Source organism: Podarcis raffonei, chromosome Z (assembly GCF_027172205.1).
Source record: "Podarcis raffonei isolate rPodRaf1 chromosome Z, rPodRaf1.pri, whole genome shotgun sequence".
NCBI classification, from domain to species: Eukaryota; Metazoa; Chordata; class Lepidosauria; order Squamata; family Lacertidae; genus Podarcis; species Podarcis raffonei.
The window spans coordinates 7583372-7608815 of NC_070621.1; the positions used below are offsets into that span (position 1 = coordinate 7583372).

Sequence of the window (25444 nt, forward strand, 5' to 3'; positions counted from 1 at the left end):
CCGGTGCATCCTATGGTGCGATAAATACGGTAATGTGCATTGCTAACTCAGATCCAGAAATTTCTTTTTTTTTTTTATATAATATTTTTATTAAACAATTTTTATATTAATACAAACAAAACATACATAAACAAACAACAAACAATAACAGAACAAAAAACAGGTACCATTTCATATCCTAATTTCTTTAACCTTTCTTCCTCGACTTCCTCTTGCCTCCCGTTTCTGTATTCCAAATTCTTATAATTATTCAGCGAATCTTCCCTTATTTTACTATAAATTTATGTTAATCATCTTTATTCTCTTTGTCTTAACCATTACTAATAGTAACCATTTATTTTAATCCAACATCATTTTAACTGTCATTAATTTTGTAGTATTTCTTTAAATAGTCCTTGAACTTTTTCCATTCTTCTTCCGCCGCTTCTCTTCCCTGGTTTCGGATTCTGCTCGTCATTTCTGCCAAGCCCATGTAGTCCATCACCTTCATCTGCCATTCTTCCAGTGTGGGTAGATCCTGTGTCTTCCAGTACTTTGCAATGAGTATTCTAGCTGCTGTTGTAGCATACATAAAAAAAGTTGTATCTATCTTTAACACCCCCTGGCCGACAATACCCAAGAGAAAGGCCTCTGGTTTCTTGGGGAAAGTATATTTAAATACCTTTTTCAGTTCATTATAAATCATTTCCCAGAATGCCTTAATCTTCGGGCACGTCCACCAGAGGTGAAAGAATGTACCTTCCTTTTCTTTACATTTCCAACATTTATTATCAGGCAAGTGATAGATCTTTGCAAGCTTGACTGGGGTTATGTACCACCTATAAATCATTTTCATTATATTTTCTCTTAAGGCGTTACACGCCGTAAACTTCAACCCGGTGGTCCACAACTTTTCCCAATCAGCAAACATAATGTTATGACCAATGTCCTGAGCCCATTTAATCATACTTGATTTTACCATTTCATCTTGTGTATTCCATTTCAGCAGCAGATCATACATTTTTGACAAATTCTTAGTACTGGATTCTAACAGTTCAGTCTCTAATTTTGATTTTTCCACCTGGAAGCCTATTTTACTGTCTAATTTAAACACTTCATTTATTTGATGATAATGTAACCAATCTCTCACCTTCCCTTTTAATTTTTCAAAACTCTGCAATCTCAATTTGTCCCCTTCCTTTTCCAAAATTTCCCAATATCTTGGCCATTTCGACTCCATATTTAGCTTTTTAACTGCCTTAGCTTCCATTGGTGATAGCCATCTTGGAGTCTTATTTTCCAGCAAGTCCTTATATCTAACCCAGACATTTAATAGTGCTTTCCTGACAATATGATTTTTGAAACTTTTGTGCGCTTTAACCTTGTCATACCACAAATATGCATGCCACCCAAAAATATTGTTAAATCCTTCCAAATCCAAAATGTCTGTGTTTTCAAGAAGCAGCCATTCTTTTAGCCAGCAGAAAGCTGCCGCTTCATAGTACAATTTAAAGTCTGGCAGGGCAAACCCCCCTCTTTCCTTTGAATCCGTTAATATCTTAAATTTTATTCTGGGCTTCTTGCCCTGCCAGACAAATTTAGATATATCTTTCTGCCACTTCTTGAAACAGTCCATTTTATCCATTATTTGTAATGCTTGAAACAGAAACAACATTCTTGGCAGATCCAGAAATTTCATTGGGTCCACTCTGTGGGTGTGACCAACATTGGAAACAACAAAATGACTTTGAAGTCATTTCTGCACCAAGTAATTTTTAGCCTCCTAATTCTTCCCCACCCCCTCAACTTATCCCATATTTTGCCTGACCTGTTCCTAATTTTACCCAACCAAAGGTGTCAACTCTGCACTGTGCACACTATATGAGCTAAAACCTAAAACAACTCTGCAGGGAGTGTGGTAAGGAGGCTGAAACAAAAGTCCATGGAGCCAAAAATTATCTGACATCAGGACAAAGGTCCCCATTCTTTGCCGTTACACTTTCACGACCCCTTTTTTAAAAATGCTGCATGATTGCAGAACACATATTTGTTATGCAATAAGAGTGAGGAATTAATGATCCAGGCAGTAAGAAACTTGCATGCTAAGCACTGTACGAAGAAAATGACTTATTAATGCTTCTTTCCACTTGTGTTCAAGTTCCTAAAAAAGAAGAAGAGAGCATTAAATGTGGGCCATCCCTTTAAGTTCTCCCTCCCTACCCCAGGAAAGAACAGTTCCTCCCAAGTAGGGAACAGCCAACCCTTCCTCAGTCCACCCCCCACTTTCTTTTTGGAAAGGTTACAATTTGAAACCTTGCATCATGAATCACAAAGTTAGCGGCTTCTGGCAGATCATAAATCAGGCCTCTGGAGTCGCTAGGACAAATCCCAGGACATTTAATCTTTAATATTAGACATGTTTAAGACGGTGAATATTTTATGAAGGTGCTGTTGCAATTTAGCACATCATTAGCTCCTCTTATTTTCCCCTCCCCTCCTTTACAGGACTTTTTTTCCCCTCAGTGAAAGAAAAGAAAAGAAAGATGTCCAGCAGATGAACCCATTTCACTTATCTCTGGCAACAAAAGATGCTTACCTAATCCCAGTGAGAGATTTTAAGGAACCCGATGATCATAAGAGCAAGTTTATGAGACTGTATTACAGTGGTACCTCTGGTTACGTACTTCATTCCTTCTGGAGGTCCGTTCTTAACCTGAAACTGTTCTTAACCTGAGATACCACTTTAGCTAATGGGGCCTCCTGCTGCCGCCGCGCCGCAAGAGCACGATTTCTGTTCTCATCCTGAAGCAAAGTTCTTAACCCGAGGCACTACCTCCGAGTTAATGGAGTCTGTAACCCGAAGTATTTGTAACCTGAGGTACCACTGTACTTCCTTAGTGGAAGCAGCTTTCAATCTGTGCATCTTCCTTCTTTAGCTAGGCGAAGGGAGGCATTTGCATACCTTCCACCATTTCTCAAATGAAAGCAAGTTCATGACTGGTATAGCTCAGTTCTCACGCCGGTTATGCCTGTCCCTGCCACCACTACCCATAGCCTGAAAGTTCTGTTCCATCTGCTGCACTCAGTAGCATTTACTAACTCTGCAGTATTGATATAATCTACTCTGCCCTGTTTCCCACTGATTTAAAGCCCAATAAAGGTGTTTGCTCTTTTGGCTAAAGAAAGATACATTTGATAAGCATGGTTGCCTACAATCTGTTGGTGACAGTTGAAAATACATTCTGGAAATTGCAGTACATTGAAGTTTAGGCTGGGCATTGTCCAGGACTGCATTGTTTTTGGGGCTGATGACTATGCATGCACATTCATGTACACTAGAGATAGGATGCATGCCTTTGGCCACTGTGACAAGAGGATGCTGGGCTACTAGGAGGGGCCTTTGGTCTGATCCAGCAGCACTCTTTCTGTATGCACTTGAGATACAATGCATTCATTTCCCAGGTCTGCCACCTAACTGTTAGGGGCTTAGGGTTTGGAACTGAAATCTGGACAGTTTCCTTTTATGGTTGGGGTTGGACTCCTTCTAAGGCTGGGGGTGGGGTTGTCATAATAGACCTAAATGACCTCTCATAACTAGGAGGGCCTTTTACCAGCTTTGTCTGGTAGGCCTGCAGTAGTCATACAGTGGTACTTCGGGTTACATACGCTTCAGGTTACATACACTTCAGGTTACAGACTCCGCTAATCCAGAAATAGTACCTTGGGTTAAGAACTTTGCTTCAGGATGAGAACAGAAATCGTGCAGCGATAAGAACGGACCTCCAGAACAATTAAGTTCTTAACCCAAGGTACCACTGTGTCTGGGTTGGGATCACTTTGCCATTTGTATGCAATACACTTTATATGGGACTGCAGCAGCTGGATTGTTGATGGGGCAGGTGGGGCAGGTGGCTAACAGACTTCTGCAGCTGTTTAAATTTATTAGCCAGTCATTTTAATTATTATATGTATTGTGGTTATTTTTTTAACAGTACAGTATTTTTTTTTACCCCGCCCTACTATTTTTTCATATTTATTCATTTATTGAATTGAAATTTCTGCTGAAGGAGCCCAGAGTGGCAAACGTGTCCACAGTTAAAAAGGAGAAAGAATTCTAAGACAGTTAAAGCGGTATATGACATTTTAAAATATGACAGTATAAAAATACCTTTATAAACAAATAAATATATCTGAGGAATGGCAACTCACACTAACAAAATATTGACAAGGTATCTTCCAAAAGATAAACCAGAGATAGTGATCAAATTGGAGCTGTCCCTGATAAATAGGAATAGCTGGAGCTACTGGAACATATGTGATGGGGAGTTATGCAAAGAGGCCCTCAATCTTCTTTATGCCAACTGTGCTTAAAACTTGCCCTAGCTTGGTGCTTTGTCAACAGAAAATGTCAGCTGAAGGGGAAAGGAGAAGAAAAATCAACACAGGCTTTTAACGGCTCCTGGATGAACAAATCCAATTAATCTTTTATTATATATTTTTGCCAGCGCTTGCTTGGGGATATGTATTTCTGTGAAACAAAGGATCAATCTAAGCCATCTAAGAATGGTGTGCCACATGGCAGCTGACTGCTTGCCCCAGGTGTGGGTCATCTGTTCCCACATCTTGCCAAACAGGAAGGGAAGCTTTAGTCCTTTCTCCTCCCCCCATGCAAGAAAGTTGCATATGAACTGATATTTAATATAAAAACTATATTTATTAGTACATGGAATACGCTTTTGGTTTCTCTTCTTTTCCCCCCTTCTCATATTAAAGATGTGTTTCAGAATGTTAGAATGTGTATTGGGTTTCTCTTTAGGAGAAAGGACATGGCTCACTGGTAGAGCATCTGATTTGGAAAAGCTCTCAGGTTCAGTCCTTGGCAACTCTAGGTAGGGCTGTGAAAGACTCCCTGCTTGAAACATTGAGGAGCTGCTGCCGGTCAGTGGGCCAAGTGATACCTTCCTGTGTTCTTTGTTCCATTCCATGCTAACATTCACATATAACACATCATGAGGATGGTTCAATGTACTCTTTAGTTTCTTGGATTTCATTTGTACAAACTGAGTCCAGAATATCTTCAGAATTTCATGAGCCCTTATATCCCACTTTGAACAATTTAAGAAGGTTGTTGACAAACTGGAATTTGTACGAGGAGGGCAACCAAGATGATCAAGGGTCTGGAAACCAAGCCTTACGAGGAATTGTTGAGGTTGCTGGGTATGTTTAGGCTGGTAAAAAGGAGACTGAGAGGAGATATGATAGCCACATGGAAGGTGGCGCAAGCTTGTTTCCTTCTGCCCTGGAGGGTAAGACCTAAACCAATGACTTCAAGGAGATTCCAACTGAACAACAGAAAGAACTTTCTGACAGAGCTGTTCAACAGGGGGACAGACTTTCGTGAGAGGTGGTGAACTATCCCATTGGTAGGAATTTAGCATTCCAGCATGTGTTCTCTCTTTCTAGGTGAGTGCAGCTGTCACGAGGGCTATGGCCCTGACCCTGTACATCAACACTTGTGTGTGCGCAATGACTGGGGACACAGTGAAGGGTGAGTGCAAAGTATTCTAAATGGGAAAGGCAATAAAAGCCAGCAAATGGTAGTGGTGGTGGTGACTGGCCTACCTGTTGCATCCAGACTGATCCCTGCTGGGCCACATGAATGTCCCAACCAGTCCAGCCTCCTGCTTTCCACCTTGGCCAAGTAGGTGCTTGCAGGTGCAAACGCCGCCACCCCTTCCCCACCACCCTGATTTAGAGAAGCCATCCCGGTTTCTGATTTGATCCCAGAATGTCCGACTTTTCCTTAGGATATCCCTATTTTCATTGGGAAAACGTTGGATTTATCTGATCCCCGAGCTGTCTAAAGGCAATCCTGTATAGGAAAGGTTTTTATTTTTATTTTTAATGTTTTATTGTGTTTTTTATATGTTGGAAGCTGCTCAGAGTGGCTGTGTGGGATATAAATAGAAAAAAATTATCATTATGGAATGGGGTGTCCCTATTTTCATCCAAGAAATGTTGAGAGGGTATGCTCACCGACTGAGCTCTGCCCCCTCCTTGAGAGTTTTTGCCTACCTGGGATGTGTCCTTGCACTCTGATAATGCCTCTTGCTTGTCTGGATGTGGTATAGAGAGGGGGGTGTGTGGGTGTGTGCAGAAACCACCCCACTATACAAATGTAAAATTCTGTATTTATTGCTATGTCCATTTTTTGCTTCTGGACCAAGTCCCCAAGAAGCGTGGCCCATGGGTTGGAGAAGGTTCCCCATCCCTATTGTAGAGAAAGAACCAATGTTATGGCTTGTTATGAAGCAGCTTCTTGCATTCCTACACTTTATTTGTATGTCACATTGTGAGGCTACACTCTAAAATGTAGCATATAAATAAAATAAATGCTATTTCTCTGCTAACGGGTTTTCTCCTTTCCTGGTATGATGAGATTCTTCTTTTTCCATATCTTTCAGGCCTTGGCCATATACAACACTGGAAAGGGGCTATGACTTGGTTACAGGAGAACAAGCACCTGAAAAAATACTTCGGTGAGTCATGCAACCTCTTCAAATGGACTTTTGGCAGATATGGGAGCTGCCAGCCAGTTTTTGTTCAATTCTGTCAGAACTTATTTACACAATTAGAATCAAGAAGTTGTTATCTTGGCATGTTATGTTGGGAAAGAAACATTCTGCACAGAAGCAGCAAAGATGTTTGTACCTTTAAAAACAGTTTCTGTAAGCTCTGGGCTGATTGGGTGCAGCTGGCCATGACTACAAAAGGAGAAAAGCTGCAGTTTGAACCCGGCCTGCAGGAAAAACACCCACAAGCTTTGTTGTTTGTTGTTTTGTAATAAAACCTTTATTTTATTTGGTTTTACACCGGTCTCATGGTGTCACAGTCTCTGTCATCTGCCACCAGTGGAAAAAAACCCTCCAACATGTTATCCTTCTTGTGCATTTCAGGATGTTTCAGCCAGGTTCCCTTTCTGGCTACAGTTGACAGACTCTCTCACTAAAGATGAGAGCCAGGCAACATGACTAATTTTCTGGGTGTTTAAACTATTCACCTCACCCTATTAACAATGCTAGATGGGTCCATTTTAACTGTTTGTGGTAGCATTTCTTTATTTAACTGCAGCCAGGTGTTTAACTTATGTGAAGGATGCCCTATGTCTGCTTATTCCCATACTACTCCAGAGGTTGGTTTTAATGCATGCACTTGTTAAAATGTGCTTCTAGTTATTAAAAAGTGACTAATAGGTAATAATAATAATAATAATAGAAATAAGGGGAACAATGAATCCCTTTCAGATGCATCTGGCTGGGTCTGGCCCTGTCTTATTCTTTGCGCCAGAGCACTAAAGCCCACTACACCAGCTCCTGAAAGAAAATTTTGAGGTGGTTTGCCAGCCAAGAAGCAGAATTAATATTTCTTTGTGCATCAGGTTAGAGCTCACTTACTTGCTCTCATTGCCGTCAGAGTTTGGCTGACAGGGACTTATGACAAGGCCTTTTCAGTTGTGGCACCTGGGTTGTGGGAATCCAGTACTTTGGGAAATTTGATGGGTCCTCTATATTTTAGTTTGCTGGAGTTTAATAAATACTCTTCCGTTTCACCAAAGCTTGTGGGTTCAGCTTTTGTTTTCCCTGTTGCAAAATTGCTTTTTTGCTGTCCCTGATTGTTAGCTTTTCGTTCATTTTTAAAAAAATGTAATTTGCCTAGAAAGCTCTTCTGGGAACCAAAAGTTGAGGTAAATAATGTTATTTAAGAAGCAAACCATGTGATTCTCCTCTTGATTGCATAAAATATTCCAGCACAAAAGACACCATAGTGTAGGTCAGGGGTCAGCAAACTTTTTCATCAGGGGGCCAGTCAACTGTCCCTCAGACCTTGTGGGGGGCCACAGTATATTTTGAAAAATATAAATACCCTGCAAGTTGGTCCTGCAGCTGTCACCGAACCTGGAGGAGGAATGCACTCTGCATGTGCTCAGGAGCATGTCTCAGTGGCGCCTGCTCACCGGCATTGTTAGCGAGCAGCAGCCACTCCATTGGCCCATCCCAGGTGGTGTGCACCATGTGCTGCAGCCCGTCATCCGAGGCCAGGTCAGTGGGCAGGCAGCGCATGCGTGGCGCCAGGCAGGTGGCTCGCAGCTCGCCCTCCAGCTGCTTCAGCGCAGCTACCGAGCGTGCCACCAGCAGCAGCGTCAAGCCGGGCACCAGGTGTGGGGCCAGCAGGCATGCCAAGCTCTGGCTGAAGCCCCATGGCATGCCCGTCACGATGCCCATGGCGCAGCCCAGACCCACCTCCCACCCGCCGGCCTCTCCGTCCATGGCTACGCTGGGTTTACCTCAGTGCGCGCACAGCACCAGCGTCGCCACCCACCCAGAAGCCATGCTAGCATCGCAGAAGTCAGTCTCCGTGTGGCTAGGCATCCTCAGCGGGCGGGGACTGACCGAGCAGGTGGCAGGGTCTGCGGGCAGGATTGACGAGCCTGGGGGGGCCACATCCAGCCCCTGGGCTTTAGTTTGCCGACCCCTGGTGTAGATGGACCTGTTCATATTTTCCTCCATCCCTAAATTATTATCGGTGCTTCTCAGGACAGGGAACAAAAACCAAGTTAGAAGGTAGGCAGTGAATGCCAGTGACATATAAAACATATTAATTTTAAAAAAGATATAAATAAATGAGTCTTTAAAATGAACCTCAAAAGGCAAAGTCTTTCCATGATTTCAGGAACACCACTAAGAAAGCCCTATGAAGTGGTCCTCGGATGGATAAATTCCATATTCTGTTAGAAGATTGTCTGTGCAAATGGGGCGCTGCCTCACCAACTTGCCTGCCTTCTTCCTTCCAACCAGTCCAGGAACCTGTCAGCTTCCCCCCTCCATCTCAGGGTTACCTCTTGCAGAACTCAGCAGGGAGGAAGAGGGTGGGGACAAAACCAGAATTAGTTGGCTATGGTGGTCATAGAATCATAGAATAGAATCATAGAATCATAGAGTTGGAAGAGACCACAAGGGCCATCGAGTCCAACCCCCTGCCAAGCAGGAAACACCATCAGAGCACTCCTGACATATGGTTGTCAAGCCTCTGCTTAAAGACCTCCAAAGAAGGAGACTCCACCACACTCCTTGGCAGCAAATTCCACTGTCAAACAGCTTTTTCTCTGGGTCGACCTACTGTTTGTTGCCCTCCCTGTCTTCCACCCTACTAGTACAAGTGGTCACCAGCCACCATGAAATCTTAAGGAACAAATAAGTCTATAAGGTTCAGCACTTCTTTCAGCTATTAATTTGCAAGTAGCAAAAAGCTCATGTATTCTGTGTTAAAAAGAGCACTAAGTTTTGGGATGAGAGCAACAAGAGTATATGTAGAATGTAGAGAATGCAGGCACCATTCTCATCTTCTGCTTTTTTTTGAAGGTCCACCTACAGCCTAGGCCAGGGTCTCTGGCTGCCTGTTAGCAAGAGCTTTGTGGTTCCTCCGGTGGAGCTTTCTATAAATCCGTTGGCCAGCTGCAAGACAGATGTCCTGGTGACCGAAGATCCATCAGATGTCAGGTAAGGATGATACTCCCTGCACTGTGGATGAGGGAAGGTCGCAGTACCCATTTAGGTTTCTAAAATGGAGTGAGCTGTTGCAGTGAAACCTCTGCCTAGGCTTCTCTCTCTGCATGGGACACATGCTGAATTACCTGATGAGCCCTCATATTACGCTGTTAACAATACCCTTGATATTTATAGTGATACGAACTTGTTCCTTTGTAGAGATGGGAGATGTGTTGTTTTTCTCTTGGCTTTTCTGCAGTTGTACTCTAGAAAGCCTGGGCTGTGCACAGACACATCTGTTAATATTTAAACAAAGAGGGCTTCCTGCAGATACTGTCTTATCATGCATCGGGGCCCTTAGGGTGGTGGCCACTTCCCTTTGAGAATTCCCTGCCATTAAATATTAGACAGGCACTGTCTGTGTTATAATTTTGGCACTGACTGAAGACTTCAGTTTTTCAACAAGCCTTATAAGTAAAAATCTTTTCCCCCTACTGCTTCGGCAGTGAAATTGTTTTTGATGTTTTAATTGTTTTATTACTTGTGTCTTTGCTGTCCAGGGCTCCTTTGGGAAGAAAGGCAGAATATAAATTTAATAATAAAATCAATAATAAATTTAAATGGTTTGTTTTGGTGTGAGCTCTGTGCTGCTGCCCCCTCCCCTGTTTCAAGCAAGCACTTTGGCTCTTCAGATAATATCAATCCTGCTCTGAGTGCTTTTGCTGTCCTTATATCAAATACTGTTATTTGCCTATTCAGGTGATGTGCATGGTTAGCTCATCAAACCTTTCCTTGGCATTCTCTATATTTTAAATTATAAATAGTTCGGATTATAAATGTATTGGCCCGAATATAAGCTGCACCCGAATATAAGCTGCACCTTTAAAATTGGAGGGGGAAGAGGAAGGAAGGAAGGAAGGAAGGAAGGAAGGAAGGAAGGAAAGAAGGAAGGAAGGAAGGAAGAAAGAGAAAATCCAGAATATAAGCCGCTCCATTCCTCACTGCTCCTGGCTGCATACAGGGGGGGGGGGGAACACCATGTTGCGTTGCCGGTGGCCTTTCCCCTTCCTCACTCTCTCCTTTCCCGGCCTTGGGGGAGAGGACTGGGGACCATGAACAGGGCAGGCACTGCTTTGCTGCACTCCTGGTGCTGTTTGCCCCACGCTCCTGGCTGCATACTGTAAGGTCGCGAATATAAGCCACACTTTAACTTTTCACGGCCAGAGTTTGGGGGAAAAGTGAGGCTTATATTCAGGGCAATACGGTATTATTTCCCTTTGTTGTTGTTGAAAAACTGATCCAAGAGGGAGTGAAGGTTGTTTCATGATTGACATAAGGGACAGCGAATCAGTGCTGTTCACAACTGTGCTCCAGGAAGAGGTTACGAGGGATTAATAAAATGGCTCCATAATTATGATAGTGAGCTAAGTTATGCACAAGAGCTCGCTTCTAAACGCGCGCGTGTGTGTGTGTGTGTATGCCAGTCCATACCCATAGAAAATCTATTAGAATTTGCATATAAGAGCTCATAATTTGGATTGTTTTGAAACTCCCAATTCAGGTTCAGGTGTTACTTTCCATTGTAAGTTAGGCAGGCTTGGTAGTAGACAAGGCTACAAATTTTTCCCCAGTGAAGAAATAATTATAAATGCTCCCACTTCCTAGGCAACAGCAATGGTGTTCTGCCTCATAGGCTAACTGGTTTGCCATGCATAAAATTAAATTCATCACTTGTGCTTCTATGCCCAAAGCTAGTTGATGAAGACTTGGATTGATAACCCACTATTTTGATTCAACACTATTGAGGGGGGGGGAACTATTTAAATACTCATTGGCAGGTGGTTAATCTTGCCCATGAGGAAAACAACAACAGTCGGGACAGGAATATGAGAGAGCTGCAGAAGGTCTGTGGTTGTGCCTCTCAAGAAGAGAACCACAACTTTAGAATACAAGATGTGAAAAAACTGGAGGCTCAGATGCAACAAAGGGAAAATAGTTAACTGAACACCTCGGTGACACACAGCAGATGTTAAATTATTTAACATTTAATAAATGTGGTAATAAATATTTGATGTTGAATTATGGAAGGCTCCACAAATACATTGGGAACCAAAGAGTGATCTATTGTGTCTGTATTCAAACCTGAGCTCTTCTCAGGTGGAGCTCAGCCTGAAAGACGGAATTGGTGTAGCATTCAATGATTTCTCCATATCTTTTTACTTGAAAGTAATCTTGATCACAGCTGCATAAGCTGCTGTGGAGATGTTAGTCTAGAATTACCGGTAAGAGCTGGGTCTCTGTGTTTTGTTCACATTGCAAGAAACAGCCAAAAGTTTATCTCTTCCCTCCTCAGTTTTTACCCCCTCCATCACCATTTTCTTCATTATATTGTTATTATTAAAGCACTTCTTACATAAGTGCCTAAGGCAATTTGCAGATACTTCATAAAAACAGCTAAAATGGATTTATAAGCAGTACAAAAGCAACTGAAAATAGGTTTTAAAACAATAGAAAATTAACACCTAAGCAGAGGAGACCATTTCACCTAGCTAGGAAAGTTTGTTGAGACAAAAATGTCCTCAGCTGCTCCTGATGAGTACAGATAGTACTTTCCTGAAACAATTTAGATTGTTATCTTCAGATTATTCCTTCCTCAAACAAAAATTGCAGATATTGTTGAACTTCTATAATGGGGGTGGGGGTACCCAACATGGTGCCCACCAGATCCATGATTCCTGACCCATGACCTTGCAGGCTGGGTCTATATTCAGGTTGGTCAGAAGGTGGATGAGGATCTACTGGTAGATCTCTGACATGCAGAAGATCACCAAGGATTTCTTGCTCCCAATTATTTAAAGACACACACACACACACACACACACACACACTTCCACCCCACTGTGTAAACAAGGATGCTGAAAGGAAGAAATCTAGCAGGAGTGAACTTTTGTGGGAAAGGCCTGCACACAAAAATTACTGAAAGCAAAATTACCGGCTTAGAATGTGCTCAGATGTTCTTTTATTCTAACCTGGTATCTTTTGCACTTGCCACTGGTTGGAGGATCTTAGGGTTTCTAGGAAAGCAACAACAGTGTAGTAGGTTTGACAAGCCAGAAGACTGTCACCCACACCCCAGATCAAGGACATCTGTAAGGCAGCAGGCTGGGGAAGCCTGATGTAAGCTCTGTACAAGTTGTTGTCCCAAGATGATCTTTCACCCTCCCTGGCAGGGATCTTCTATTCTTTTCTCTGACATCCATTGGAATATAAGACCTGCTTGCGAGGTTCCTTGGAGCACAGCCTGGTTTTGTTTCCCAGACTTATTTTATACCTGCCACTGAACTGGATGCTCTCCTGACCATGTTATGACATGTTGCCTTAGCAGCAAGGCCGCCAGGGCATTCCTCTCTCCTCCTCTGTAGGCATGGTAGCATCCCCACCCCCAGCCCTTACTTGTGAGCACACCATATTCCTCTAGGCCTCTTATTAGCCTGACACCTTTGCCTGAAGGTCATGCTTTGCTAAGAGCTTAATGGAAGAAAATTGTCAAGCACCTGCATTGTGAAAATACTTAAGTTCTTTATAGCTCTCAGGGTGAAGGTCTCAGCATGACCCTTCTATCTTAATGAAGGTGTCTTGAGTGCAGCAGATATGTGTGGTGAGGGTTTTGTGGTGGGGGGATGCTGATCTGCTTTTGTGTGCTGGTTCAGAAAAGGATTCTGCTTTCTAGAGATGATGGTATTTATAAAGGGTGTTTGTGTGTAGGATTGTTTGGATCTTTGAGACTTCGTGAATGGGAATAATTTCATGTCTTAAGCACAATCCCAGGTTCAGACAAAATGCCAAGTTAAAATCTGGCTTAGCTACAGTCCTGCGGTAACCTAGAAAGCCCAGGAAGGAACAGGAAAGTATGTGCAAGCTCCCTCCAGAAACCATAATATTTATGCAATAACAGTACACCATGATTTGGGTTACCATGACATGCAAACTAGGCCTAATTACTAGTGTCTGTTCATTGCAGGAACACTAAACTGTGTGCAGAAGAGATAGTGGAGGGTGTATGGTTACTTAAGATCCATTCTGCACATGTGCTAGGGAAGCGGTGTGCTTAGGTTATTTCCTGATACATCTTTCTCGTAGCTTTGTACATTATATTCATTAATTTATGCATATCTGTGCACATGTTTGGGTTGGAGAACTGCATGACACAATGTAGAGAAGCACAATGTTTCCAGAGATAAGCTGTACACCATTTTGCTTATTGGTTCAGGAAGTGTGAATTAGGCAAGTCTCCATGGAAATGAAAACTGAATGGCTTTCCCTCCATCCCTGTGAAGGGAAACTCGGGGGGGGGGGATACCTGAATCACCTACAAAATTTCTTCTTCTTTTTTTAAAGAGTTAAGGAATCTTTTGCATTTCCTGCCTTACTGCTTCAAAGCCTGTTGCATTTGCTCACTTTGCCCTCTTATTCTCACGTTACACATTGGGAACTTGAGGGCCACTTGCTCTGCCACCAGTTCAAAAAAGACAATGTTTCTATAATATTATTTATTTAATTCTTAGCATCTGCAGACATAAATCACAGGAGCAGAGACTTAGCTGTTGTGGTGACATGACTTATGGCTCTATCGTTATAGTAACTGTGGAGAGATAGAAAGGGCCTGCACTTGCCTGGCATGCTCTAGAGGAGCTTTGATGGGAGGATCAGCTGGAAGGATGTTTTCTCTTTAGCTTGCTACAGATTCATCTTAATTTTTTCCTCTAGAGTGAACTCACTTTCTTTTGGTTCATTGCATGGTCTCTGGCATTACACCACTGCCGCCCCCATCAGAAGGGAAAATATGCTGATTGGTGGTAGGGTGTGTAGTTTGGCTATGATGCCCTTTAAAGATGTCCTCCTTAAAATTGCCTTTGCCAGAGGGTCTTTGGATATTTCGACCTGGCGGCATGATTCAAACTCAGACTTGGACAGGATCTTGTTGCAGATCCCTGGAGACAAGTAAATGTCTTTCAGACTCTGTTCTCCTTCCTTAAAATGGGAGCAATAGCTATGTACCTCAAGAATTCTTGTGAGGGTAAAATATCACAATGGTGTAAAACAATTTGCCTATCCCCTCCCCCGCTTGTGAATAATTGAATACAACACTGCCTCCCTACCATCTTTCAGGGAGGGGGCTATTGCTCAGTGACAGAGCACATACTTTGGAAACAGGTGGTCACAGGTCCAAACCTTCCCATCAAAAGGATCAGATAGTAGATGACGGGAAAAACCTTGCCCTGAGATCCTGGAGAGTTGCTGTCAGTTAGAGAAGGCAATACTAGAATGTCAGACAAATCAACTCATTTTAAGGCAACTACCTGTTTTCCTTGGCGGATTTCAATCACACCTATAAAAGAAAGAAAGAAAGAAAGAAAGAAAGAAAGAAAGAAAGAAAGAAAGACCACCACTACTACTTATTATGATTATAATTAGAATTTATATACTGCCCTATACTCGCAGGTCTCAGGGCAGTTCACAGAATAAAATCAAAATAGAAAACCACAAAATACATGATCAAAATAAAAACAACAACAACCCAATAACCCCCCTCCAAAACCCCCCACATTTTAAAAGGGCATCAGATGTAATTACCGTTATATACTTGGAAAATGGAAAAGAGCAACAAAAGATCTTCTGAACTAAGGCAGCACTTAAAGAAAGTATTAAAGAGAAAGTGAGATAGAAAGCAATGGGTAAATTGAATTAACCACCAAATAATTGAGTGAACAGGACAGCTTCATTCCTAAAATAGAGCAATGGTGCTTCCAGGGGGAACATGCTTGGGAGAGATTTCCATAGTTGGGATGCAGCCATAGATAAAGACTTGTGCCTCAAGTTGCTGCCCATGTGATCTTCGCAGTGAAAGACAGCTTAAAGAGGAGAGCCTCTTCTGAAGATCTCAGAATTTAGAGTGCTAGAAAATGATTGCCAGTTCTTTTAGAACTTTGTAATGCCACCTTTTGGCTTCGGGACATTCCGTACACCTGTCTGAAAGAGTAGCTTCCTGCACAACCTATTTTTTCTTGCTTCTAGTGCCACTGAAAGAAAATGGCTTAGCTTTGAGCAAGTCCTTTATCAGACCCTTTAATCAATGGTTACATTGAACCGTAGAGGGAGCTCCCTTCAAAGTCTATTGCTCTGTCAATAACAGCATCAACCGCCTCCGATAAAGGCATCCCTGCACTCCTGACAGCAGGCACCAGTGATGAATGGCAGATTTAACATGATGGAGCAAATTGATCATTGCTTTGCCGGACATCGCTTCACGTCACGGTGGTGCTGTCATCACCAGAGATAAATGCCCCATGCTGGGGAGATTACAGTTTCCTGGCCTTTGCTGTAAGCCATAGTGATTACCTTGCTATAAGTCAGTAGATCAGGAAAATACCTTCCAGCGAAATGGTAGAACTTGCTGGGCATTGGTACTGTAGTGCTTGTGGATATAGTGAATATTTAATTGGCACTCTCAATGCGCTCAGTAATCTGTACAACAGTAAAGTGGCATGAATCGTGTTCATACAGTTTGTGGCATAAGCCAGGCATGTAAGCAAGAAGAGAAGATTGAATCATATAATCATAGAATTTTACAATTAGGATACTGAGGGTCATCTAGTCCAACCCCCTGCAGTGCATGAAACTCAGCTAAAGCATCCATGACAGATGGCCATCCAACCTCTGCTTAAATACCTCCAAAGAAGGAGAGTCCACCACTGCTGAACAGCTCTTACTGTCAGAAAGTTTTTCTGAATGTTTAGTTGGAATCTCCTTTCTTGCAACTTGAAGCCATTGCCTTGAGTCTTGCCCTCAAGAGCAGGAGAAAACAAGCATAGAACCTCTTCTATGTGGCAGCACTTAAGATATTTGAAGATGGCTATCATGTATTTTCCCAGGCTCCTCTTTTCCAGGCTAAACATACCCAGCTCCTTCAAGCACTCCTCTTAAGGCTTAGTTTCCAGACCCTTTATTATCTTGGTTGCTCTCCTCTGCACATGTTCCAGCTTGTCAACAGCCTTCTTAAATTGTGGTGCCAGAATTTGACACAGTATTCCAGGTGTGGTCTGACCAAGGCAGAATAGAGTGGTACTATTACTTCCCCTAATCTGGACACTATATTTATGTTGATGCAGCCTAAAATGGCCTTAGTTGGGTTTTTTTGCTGCTGCATCAGCCTGTTGACTCAGGTTAAGCTTTTGATCCACCAAGACCCCTAGATCCTTTCCCAGGTACTTTCTCTTTTCCATTTCTTATACATGTCCTTCTTAAATCTTAGGTGATCTGTAAGCTCCTTATGCAACCCACAGGTGTTTTTAGATGTCTCATGCTCTCTTGTTAGAATTGTCTGCATTTGTACCTTCAATCTTTCACCTTCAAGAAACTCCCACCATCTTGAGCTACCTGCTCTTTGAATATTTCTGACCATGGGATCTCACCCAGTAGCTCCTTCAGCTTTTTTTGAAATTGGTCTTCTTAAAGTCTAGAGTGCATATCTGACTACACTCAGCTTTTACTTGCCTCTGCATAATGAAACCCAATGACAGCAAAAAATGGGAACTTGTTTAAAGATAACAATGAAAAATGTTGGACGGAAGTGAAAAAAGATTTAGAAATTTGGTCAAATTTGAAGCTTTCCTTGTTGGGCCGAATCACAGCTATAAAGATGAATGTATTGCCTAGAATGTTGTTTTTATTTCAAACATTGCAAATTGTGGACAAGATGGATTGTTTCAAGAAGTGGCAGAAAGATATTTCCAGATTTGTCTGGCAGGGCAAGAAGCCTAGAATAAAATTTAAGATATTAACGGATGCAAAGGAAAGGGGTGGATTTGCCCTGCCAGACTTTAAACTTTATTATGAATCAGCAGCATTTTGCTGGCTGAAAGACTGGCTGCTTCTTGAGAATACAGACATTCTAGATTTAGAAGGTTTTAACAATGTATTTGGGTGGCATGCATATTTGTGGTATGACAAGGTTAAAGCACATAAAGCATTCAAAAATCACATGGTCAGGAGAGAGTTGTTTAATGTTTGGATTAGATATAAGGACTTATTGGAAAATAAAACCCCAAGGTGGTTGTCACCGATGGAAGTGAAAGCACAGAAAAAGCTCAATATGGAGGCCAAATGGCCGAAATATTGGGAAATTTTGGAACAAGAAGGTCATAGATTGAAATTGCAGAGTTTTGAGAAACTAAAGAACAATGTGCGAGACTGGCTTCATGATTATCAGATAATGGAGGCATATAATTTGGATAAGAAAATCGGCTTCCAGGTGGAAAAATCAAAATTGGAAACAGAACTGTTAGAACCTAAAACTAAGATTTTGTCAAAGATGTATAACTTGCTGTTGAAATGGAATACTCAGGATGAGACGGTTAAATCAGCTATGATTAAATGGGCACAAGATGTAGGACATAACATTATGTTTGCTGACTGACAACAGTTGTGGACCACAGGTATGAAATTTACGGCATGTAATGCCTTAAGAGAGAATATCATGAAAATTATATACAGGTGGTACATGACCCCAGTCAAGCTGGCAAAAATTTATCACTTGCCCGATAATAAATGCTGGAAATGTAAGGAAAGTGAAGGTACATTCTTTCACCTTTGGTGGACGTGCCCAAGGATTAAGGCTTTCTGGGAAATGATTTATAATGAACTAAAAAAGGTATTTAAATATACCTTCCTGAAGAAACCAGAGGCCTTTCTTCTAGTCATAGTCGGCCAACTGGTGCCAAAGAAGGATAGAATTTTTTTTATGTATGCTACAACAGCAGCAAGAATACTTATTGCAAAGTACTGGAAGACACAGGATTTGCCCACTCTGGAAGAATGGCAGTTGAAGATGATCAATTACATGGGATTGGCAGAAATGACTGGCAGAATCCGTGACCAGGGAGAAGAGTCGGCGGAAGAAGATTGGAAGAAATTTAAGGATTATCTACAAAAATATTGTAAAATTAATGAATGTTAGAATGATGTTGGATGGAATTTAAGAGGTTTTCAGCTGTAATGTTCTGAGGGTTAGGGGGAAAAAAAGAGAGGTGGAATTAGGTTAAGAATTATGGTTAAGGATTTGCTGAATCAATAATTTGAATTGGAATACAAAAAGGGGAGGTATGAGGAGGTCGGGAAAATATGTCAATGAAAGTAAATTACTGTGAACTTAATGTGTTTTTAATTTTTATGTATCTTTTTTGTTCTGTTTTTTTGTATTTTTTTCCTTTTTCTTTTTGATTTTTTATATCTTTATTGTATTAACTTTGAAAATCTTAATAAACATCTTTTTTTAAAAAAAAAGAATTTAATTTGTTCTGGAGGTCTGTTCTTAACCTGTAACTGTTCTTAACCTGAAGCACCACTTTAGCTAATGGGGCCTCCCGCTGCCGCTATGCTGCCGCTGCACGATTTCTATTCTCATCCTGAAGCAAAGTTCTTAACCCGAGGTACTATTTCTGTGTTAGCGGAGTCTGTAACCTGAAGTGTCTGTAACCTGAAGCATATGTAACCTGAGGTACCACTGTACCTTGCCCAACCCCCTTGCGCTCCTCTGATTGGTGGGCATGGAGTGCAGTCCTTGTATGGACTTGTTCTTCTCAGACCTTGCATTTATTCCTATTAAACAAACAAGCAGACTGATGCTCTAATTCTTTTTCACTCCAGAAGTCCAGTATGCCTCTTCTTTAATTTTTATCTTCTGATGGCCTAATTTAATATTTTTCCAGCTCTTTGTGATGTTTTTATTTTAAGGGTTCCAACATATCTCAGTGTCATACTAATCAACAGTCTGTTTTCCTCAGTAGTTCTCTCTTCTCGCCTTACAGTCCTTCAGAAAACTAACTTTGGGTACATTAGCAGCCTTCTCTATTTGTAAATCCACTCCCCCAGCAATCTCATTAAGCAACCTCTTAAAGTCACAGCTGGCAGGAGAAACCGTGTCTTGCCTTGTCACTAACACCTCTTGTAATTCAATTTATTCAACTATTAGCTGTTCATTTTTCTCTGAGCATCAGAAATATTTTGAGCACAAGGTATGCAGATTCAACATGATCAGGCAAAAATGGCCCCTCTCTGTCGTCTGCAGATTCCACTTCTCCTATTTTTCTAATCAACAAGCTAATCTTTCTGTTGAATTCTTCCTTTACTTCTCGGATTACTTCTCAGAATTCAGATTGCAATGCCACTCGCTGCTCTTTAAGCAACACTTGCAAACGATCTTCTAGGATCAGTGAGATATTCTGATCAATCCTAATTTACTACCTCTCCTCCACTTAAGGATTTATAACGCAGCTGTAAATTCCACAAAGAGATGAAGACTTACGGACTTGCAGAAGACGTACAACTTAAATTACAGACAATAAAGAGTCATAGTATGTTGATAAATTTAATGGCAATAGATCCTTTAATGCTTCTTGAGAAAGATTCCAGGCTGTAGGATTGTCGTTTTAAGCTGTCCACAGATCTCTTATCTCTTATTTGTGTGCTTTTATAAAGAATTATTTTTCAATTTCTTCCTCAATTCATTCTATAGCTAAGAAAATAATGTGTTGCAAGCCAAGTGTCCATAGCAGGCTGTTGTTTAGTTTGGGCAAGGTTTTAATTTCCTTGGCTTCAGAGCTGTTCTACTCACCCATGGTCCCTGACATGCTGATTTCCGGACCCCTCCTGTGAGACACAGCTCTTAGAAAACTTCAAGAGGACAAACACATGTTTCACTCCTGACCCTGGAATGAATTTTCTGGCAGCTGGAAAACTTCTCAGCCACCGTAAACGCCACACAACTATCTCTTTCAGCATGGAAGCTGATAAGAGACTTTTAACTCACCACCATACCTCACTGGAACATCAATTTTTACCTATATACAGTTGTACCTCGGAAGTCGAATGGAATCCGTTCCAGAAGTTCGTTCAACTTTCAAAACGTTCAGAAAGCAAGGCACACTTCCGATTGGCTGCAGGACGCTTTAGCCTACCAGATAGATTAGGTTTAACTGAAGATTGTGTGTTAACTGCTGCAGACGCCTTTTTGTACACATCTGATGAAATGGGCTGCAGCCTATGAGATTTCATCCCATAATTAATTTCCTAGTCTTTAAAGTTCCTCAGCCACAATTTTCTTTATTTTTAATGCTGCCATGGACTAGCATGGCCACCCCTCTGAAAATCATAAATATAAATATTTGAGGGGATATATATGGGTGTTTGTGTGCACACGTTCATTTAACAATCAAAGATACTGCCAAAATACATAATTCTGAATTATCAAATGATACAACAGGCCCTTCATAGCAAAGGGAAGTGATTACCCCTAATAATGAACCATATGGCATTCTAAGGTGTTCTAAACAATTCCCACTTCTCTTCATTATTACTTTTTTATCATTTTCCTGATTAGTCTGAATACACTCTGGCATTTAATCACAATTGCTTCACCCCAAAATTTAACATACCAAGATCTTAGCTGACAGGTGTGTTTTGTTTTGTTTTTACATTTTGTTCATGCTAGTTTTGCTGTTACCACTATACCAAAAAGAAGAAGAAAGAAGTCCTTTTTGGTAGAGATCCTTCTAGATAAACATGTAAATAAAACTTTTGATCAACTGCAAGAACTTTAGGTTTTACAAACTGAATTGGCAATAAGTAGCAAGTACTGATTCATGCGAAAGGCTGGGCTGGATGAATCCCTAGCCGGAATTAAGATTGCCGGAAGAAATATCAACAACCTCAGATATGCAGATGACACAACCTTGATGGCAGAAAGTGAGGAGGAATTAAAGAACCTTTTATTGAGGGTGAAAGAGGAGAGCGCAAAATATGGTCTGAAGCTCAACATCAAAAAAACGAAGATCATGGCCACTGGTCCCATCACCTCCTGGCAAATAGAAGGGGAAGAAATGGAGGCAGTGAGAGATTTTACTTTCTTGGGCTCCATGATCACTGCAGATGGTGACAGCAGCCACGAAATTAAGAGACGCCTGCTTCTTGGGAGGAAAGCAATGACCAACCTAGACAGCATCTTAAAAAGTAGAGACATCACCTTGCCAACAAAGGTCCATATAGTTAAAGCTATGGTTTTCCCAGTAGTGGTGTATGGAAGTGAGAGCTGGACCATAAAGAAGGCTGATTGCCGAAGAATTGATGCTTTTGAATTAGGGTGCTGGAGGAGACTCTTGAGAGTCCCATGGACTGCAAGAAGATCAAACCTCTCCATTCTGAAGGAAATCAGCCCTGAGTGCTCACTGGAAGGACAGATAGTGAAGCTGAGGCTCCAATACTTTGGCCACCTCATGAGAAGAGAAGACTCCCTGGAAAAGACCCTGATGTTGGGAAAGATGGAGGGCACAAGGAGAAGGGGACGACAGAGGACGAGATGGTTGGATAGTGTCTTCGAAGCTACAAACATGAGTCTGAACAAACTGCGGGAGGCAGTGGAAGACAGGAGTGCCTGGCGTGCTCTGGTCCATGGGGTCATGAAGAGTCGGACACGACTAAACGACTAAACAATAACAACAAAGCAAGTACTGATGGGACATATACCACAAGTGGGACATATCCACCAACATTGCAATAAATCTCCTTTTGTTAGGGTAGAAACATTTTATGCCAGGGTTAGGGATTCTGTAGGCCTCTAGTTGTTATTGCACTCCAGCTCCCATCAGCTTCACCCAGCATTGCCCTGTGCTCAAGAATGATGAAATTCCAACAGCACCTGGAGGCCACAGGGCCCCCTATTCTTGTTTTATAGAATTACAGCTCTGTATGTAAGGAGAGGCCTTAAATAAGGGAGTTATAAGAATACTCAGAAGCTGTTGCCTTACTGGGGATTTCTAAAATAACATAGACCGAGCAGGAAATACATTCTAACCCAGGAATTGCCCTGATTTCCTTTCTTTTTCAGTTATCACACAAGCAGATTATTGGGCCAGTTTTATAAAAACTTTTGCTATTGACTTAAATGATAGGATGGGTTATATAAGAATACAGTAAGCCCACAACTTACATGTATGTAACTTGTACACATTCAGCTTTATGCGCTTGGCAAAAAGAATTAAAAGGGGGTGGAAAGTGGGGAGGCATCTGAGGAAAAAAGACTTTGGCATTCCCACTGGCCTTTGAACCCAGTGTGTTTTGACTATACATGATTTTGGTTTTAGGCGTGATCCACGGAACATAACCCCCATGTAAGTTGAGGGTGTTCTGCATAAATAGAGGAGTGAAAGGACCCACCATGGTGTGTTATTGCCATCCATATGAGATACTAAGCTGAGGAGTCCTTCTGACTTGTGAACTGATTTGGGGGGAAGCAGTGGGTGGCACTGTGGTCTAAACCACAGAGCCTAGGGTTTGCCGATCAGAAGGTTGGCGGCTCGAATCCCCACGACGGGATGAGCTCCCGTTGCTCAGTCCCTGCTCCTGCCCACCTAGCAGTTCGAAAGCACGTCAAAGTGCAAGTAGATAAATAGATACCGCTCTGGCGGGAAGGTAAATGGCGTTTCCATGCATTGCTCTGGTTCGCCAGGAGCGGCTTAGTCATGATGGCCACATGACCCGGAAAAACTGTCTGCGGACAAACGCCAGCTCCCTTGACCTTTAAACCAAGATGAGCGCCGCAACCCCCAGAGTCGTTCGCGACTGGACTTAACTGTCAGGGGTACTTTTACCTTTACTTTTACCCCTGTGCACAGTGCACACGCAGGGCATGCACACTGCTGCGGATGCCCAAGCAGGTAGTTACTCCACTGTTGTTTGTGTTAGACTAATGTCAACACCTTGATTTGGGGGCAGTAACAGATAGACCACCATTCATGATTATTCAGAATATTAAGCCTTCAAAACACTAAAAACACCCGTACAGTGGTGCCTCGCAAGACGAAATTAATTCGTTCCGCGAGTCTTTTCGTCTTGCGCGGTTTTTCGTCTTGCGAAGCACGGTCCGTCGCAACTGCACCTCTTCAAGCGGCTTTAAGAAAAAAGGAAACAAACTCGCAAGACGTTTTCGTCTTGCAAAGCAAGCCCAAAAAACGAAAAACTCTTTCGTCTTGTGAGTTTTTCGTCTTCCGAGGCATTCGTCTTGCGAGGTACCACTGTATTAGAAATAAATGCAATGTTTGAAGTGGACCAGGAAGCGGCTGGGTGATTGTTTTCAGGTGCCGTCATCCTTTTTGTTCTTACTCATGCATTTGCCCTTGTGTTGGGCATCCTTGCTAAATCCATGTGTGGTGCATATAGTCCTTTTAAACAGCATGGCTGAAAACATAAACGACCAAGCTGAGAGAAGGCACTGTAAATCTGCACTGAGAAATGCAGTGGGGGTTATGGTGGAGGATATTCACGTCAAATACATATTCTTTGCCTTTAAAAACTTCTAACACATTTCACTCTCTGCCAAAATACCACCCTACAATCCATCTGAATCTGCTCATAAGCTGCCTCTGCATTACTCCACTTTAATATTAATCTGCACATATATGGTCTTTTAATATGAAAATGTTGTTAGAAAATGTTTAATAGATACTTTAATAAATGGTCAAGCAATTGATGACCCACTAGACTGTGTAATCTTTCATTTTAACCAGCTGTTTGCTCTGTTATTATAGATTATGCTTGGCTTGGCTGGACTCTAGTTTCTAGGCAGGTATACTCCAAAGAACAGGTTTGGTGTGTGAGTGTGTAGGTGTTCTCAGTGCATTCTGTTCAATTGTCAGTTTTAAAGAGAGTCTGTGAGTGCTTCGAGGCTGACAGTATTTTGCAGGGGGGATTCAAGCACATACCTGGAATTTTGGTGTGCATGATTAAAATGGTTTAAAATACTATGCAACCAATCACCCTTTTGTTTTCTTTTTAAACAAAAACAACAACAAATGAATTCTGCAGTTAGGGTAGTTAGAGTGCAGGGAGACCTGGCTTCATATCCCCACCTGGTTAGGAAGATCACTTTGATGACCTTGGGTTTTCGCTTGTCCCTTGGCCTAAGCAACGTCACAAGAGCGGTTGTGAGGATAGAATTGCGGAGGGTGGACACTGCTCTTGTACTCTGCTCTTGACTCTCCCTCTCTCTCTTTGCTGGTTAGTTGCATTGTGTTACCTTGTGCTCTTGGGTTTTGTCATGCTTTGAAGTTTGCTTTTCTGTTCTATAAACATAAGCTGCTTTGAGGCCCTAAAAGGTGTGATATAAATAGGAGACTTTAAAATATTTATTTATTTTAAAATAAATAATAAATGTTACTGTGAGAAAGGGCATTTTACTCCCCATCTTACAAATGGAGAAGTGAGGATTGGAGATAATGATTTGGCAAACATGGCACACATGAAAATGGGTTCAAATCTTAGGCCTTCTGATCCATGGTCAACCTTGTTTGCAGCTGCTCATCAAATTTGCCGATGACACCAAACTGGGAGGGGTAACTAATGCCCTAGAAGACAGAATCAGAATTCAAAATGACCTTAACAGATTGGAGAACCGGGTGCAAGCCAGTTTCCTCTTTTTTGCTCTTCATAATATGACAGCCCCAACTAAGCCTTTGAAGGAGCGCTTGAAGGAGCTGGGTATGTTTAGCTTGGAAAAGAGGAGACTTGGAGGAGATATGATAGCCATCTTCAAATATTTTAAGGGAGCATGCTTGTTTTCTCCAGCTCTTGAGAGTAGGACTCAAGTCAATGGCTTCAAATTACAATAAAGGAAATTCTGACTAAACATCAGGAAGAACTTTCTGATAGTAAGATCAGTTCGGCAGTGGAACGGTCTCTCTCGGGAGGTTGTGGACACTCCTTCCTTGGAGGTTTTTAAGCAGAGGTTGGATGGCCATCTGTCATGGATGCTTTAGCTGAGATTCCTGCATTGCAGGGTATTAGACTAGAGGACCCTTGGCTCCCTTCCA

The 25444-nt window shown here is 41.9% G+C and overlaps 1 protein-coding gene across 3 annotated transcripts in view; it reads left to right on the forward strand.

The window, feature by feature from the left end:
• ASTN2 (astrotactin 2) overlaps nt 1-25444 on the forward strand; it is a 653023-nt gene that overhangs the window by 345754 nt on the left and 281825 nt on the right. For 2 of the 3 annotated variants that reach the window (XM_053373809.1, XM_053373811.1), the window contains exons 8-10: nt 5443-5527; nt 6444-6518; nt 9399-9536. In XM_053373809.1, coding sequence (XP_053229784.1) covers nt 5443-5527; nt 6444-6518; nt 9399-9536 — 298 coding nt within the window. The remainder of the gene's footprint in view (nt 1-5442; nt 5528-6443; nt 6519-9398; nt 9537-25444) is intronic. The other variant, XM_053373810.1, reaches the window with a different exon arrangement.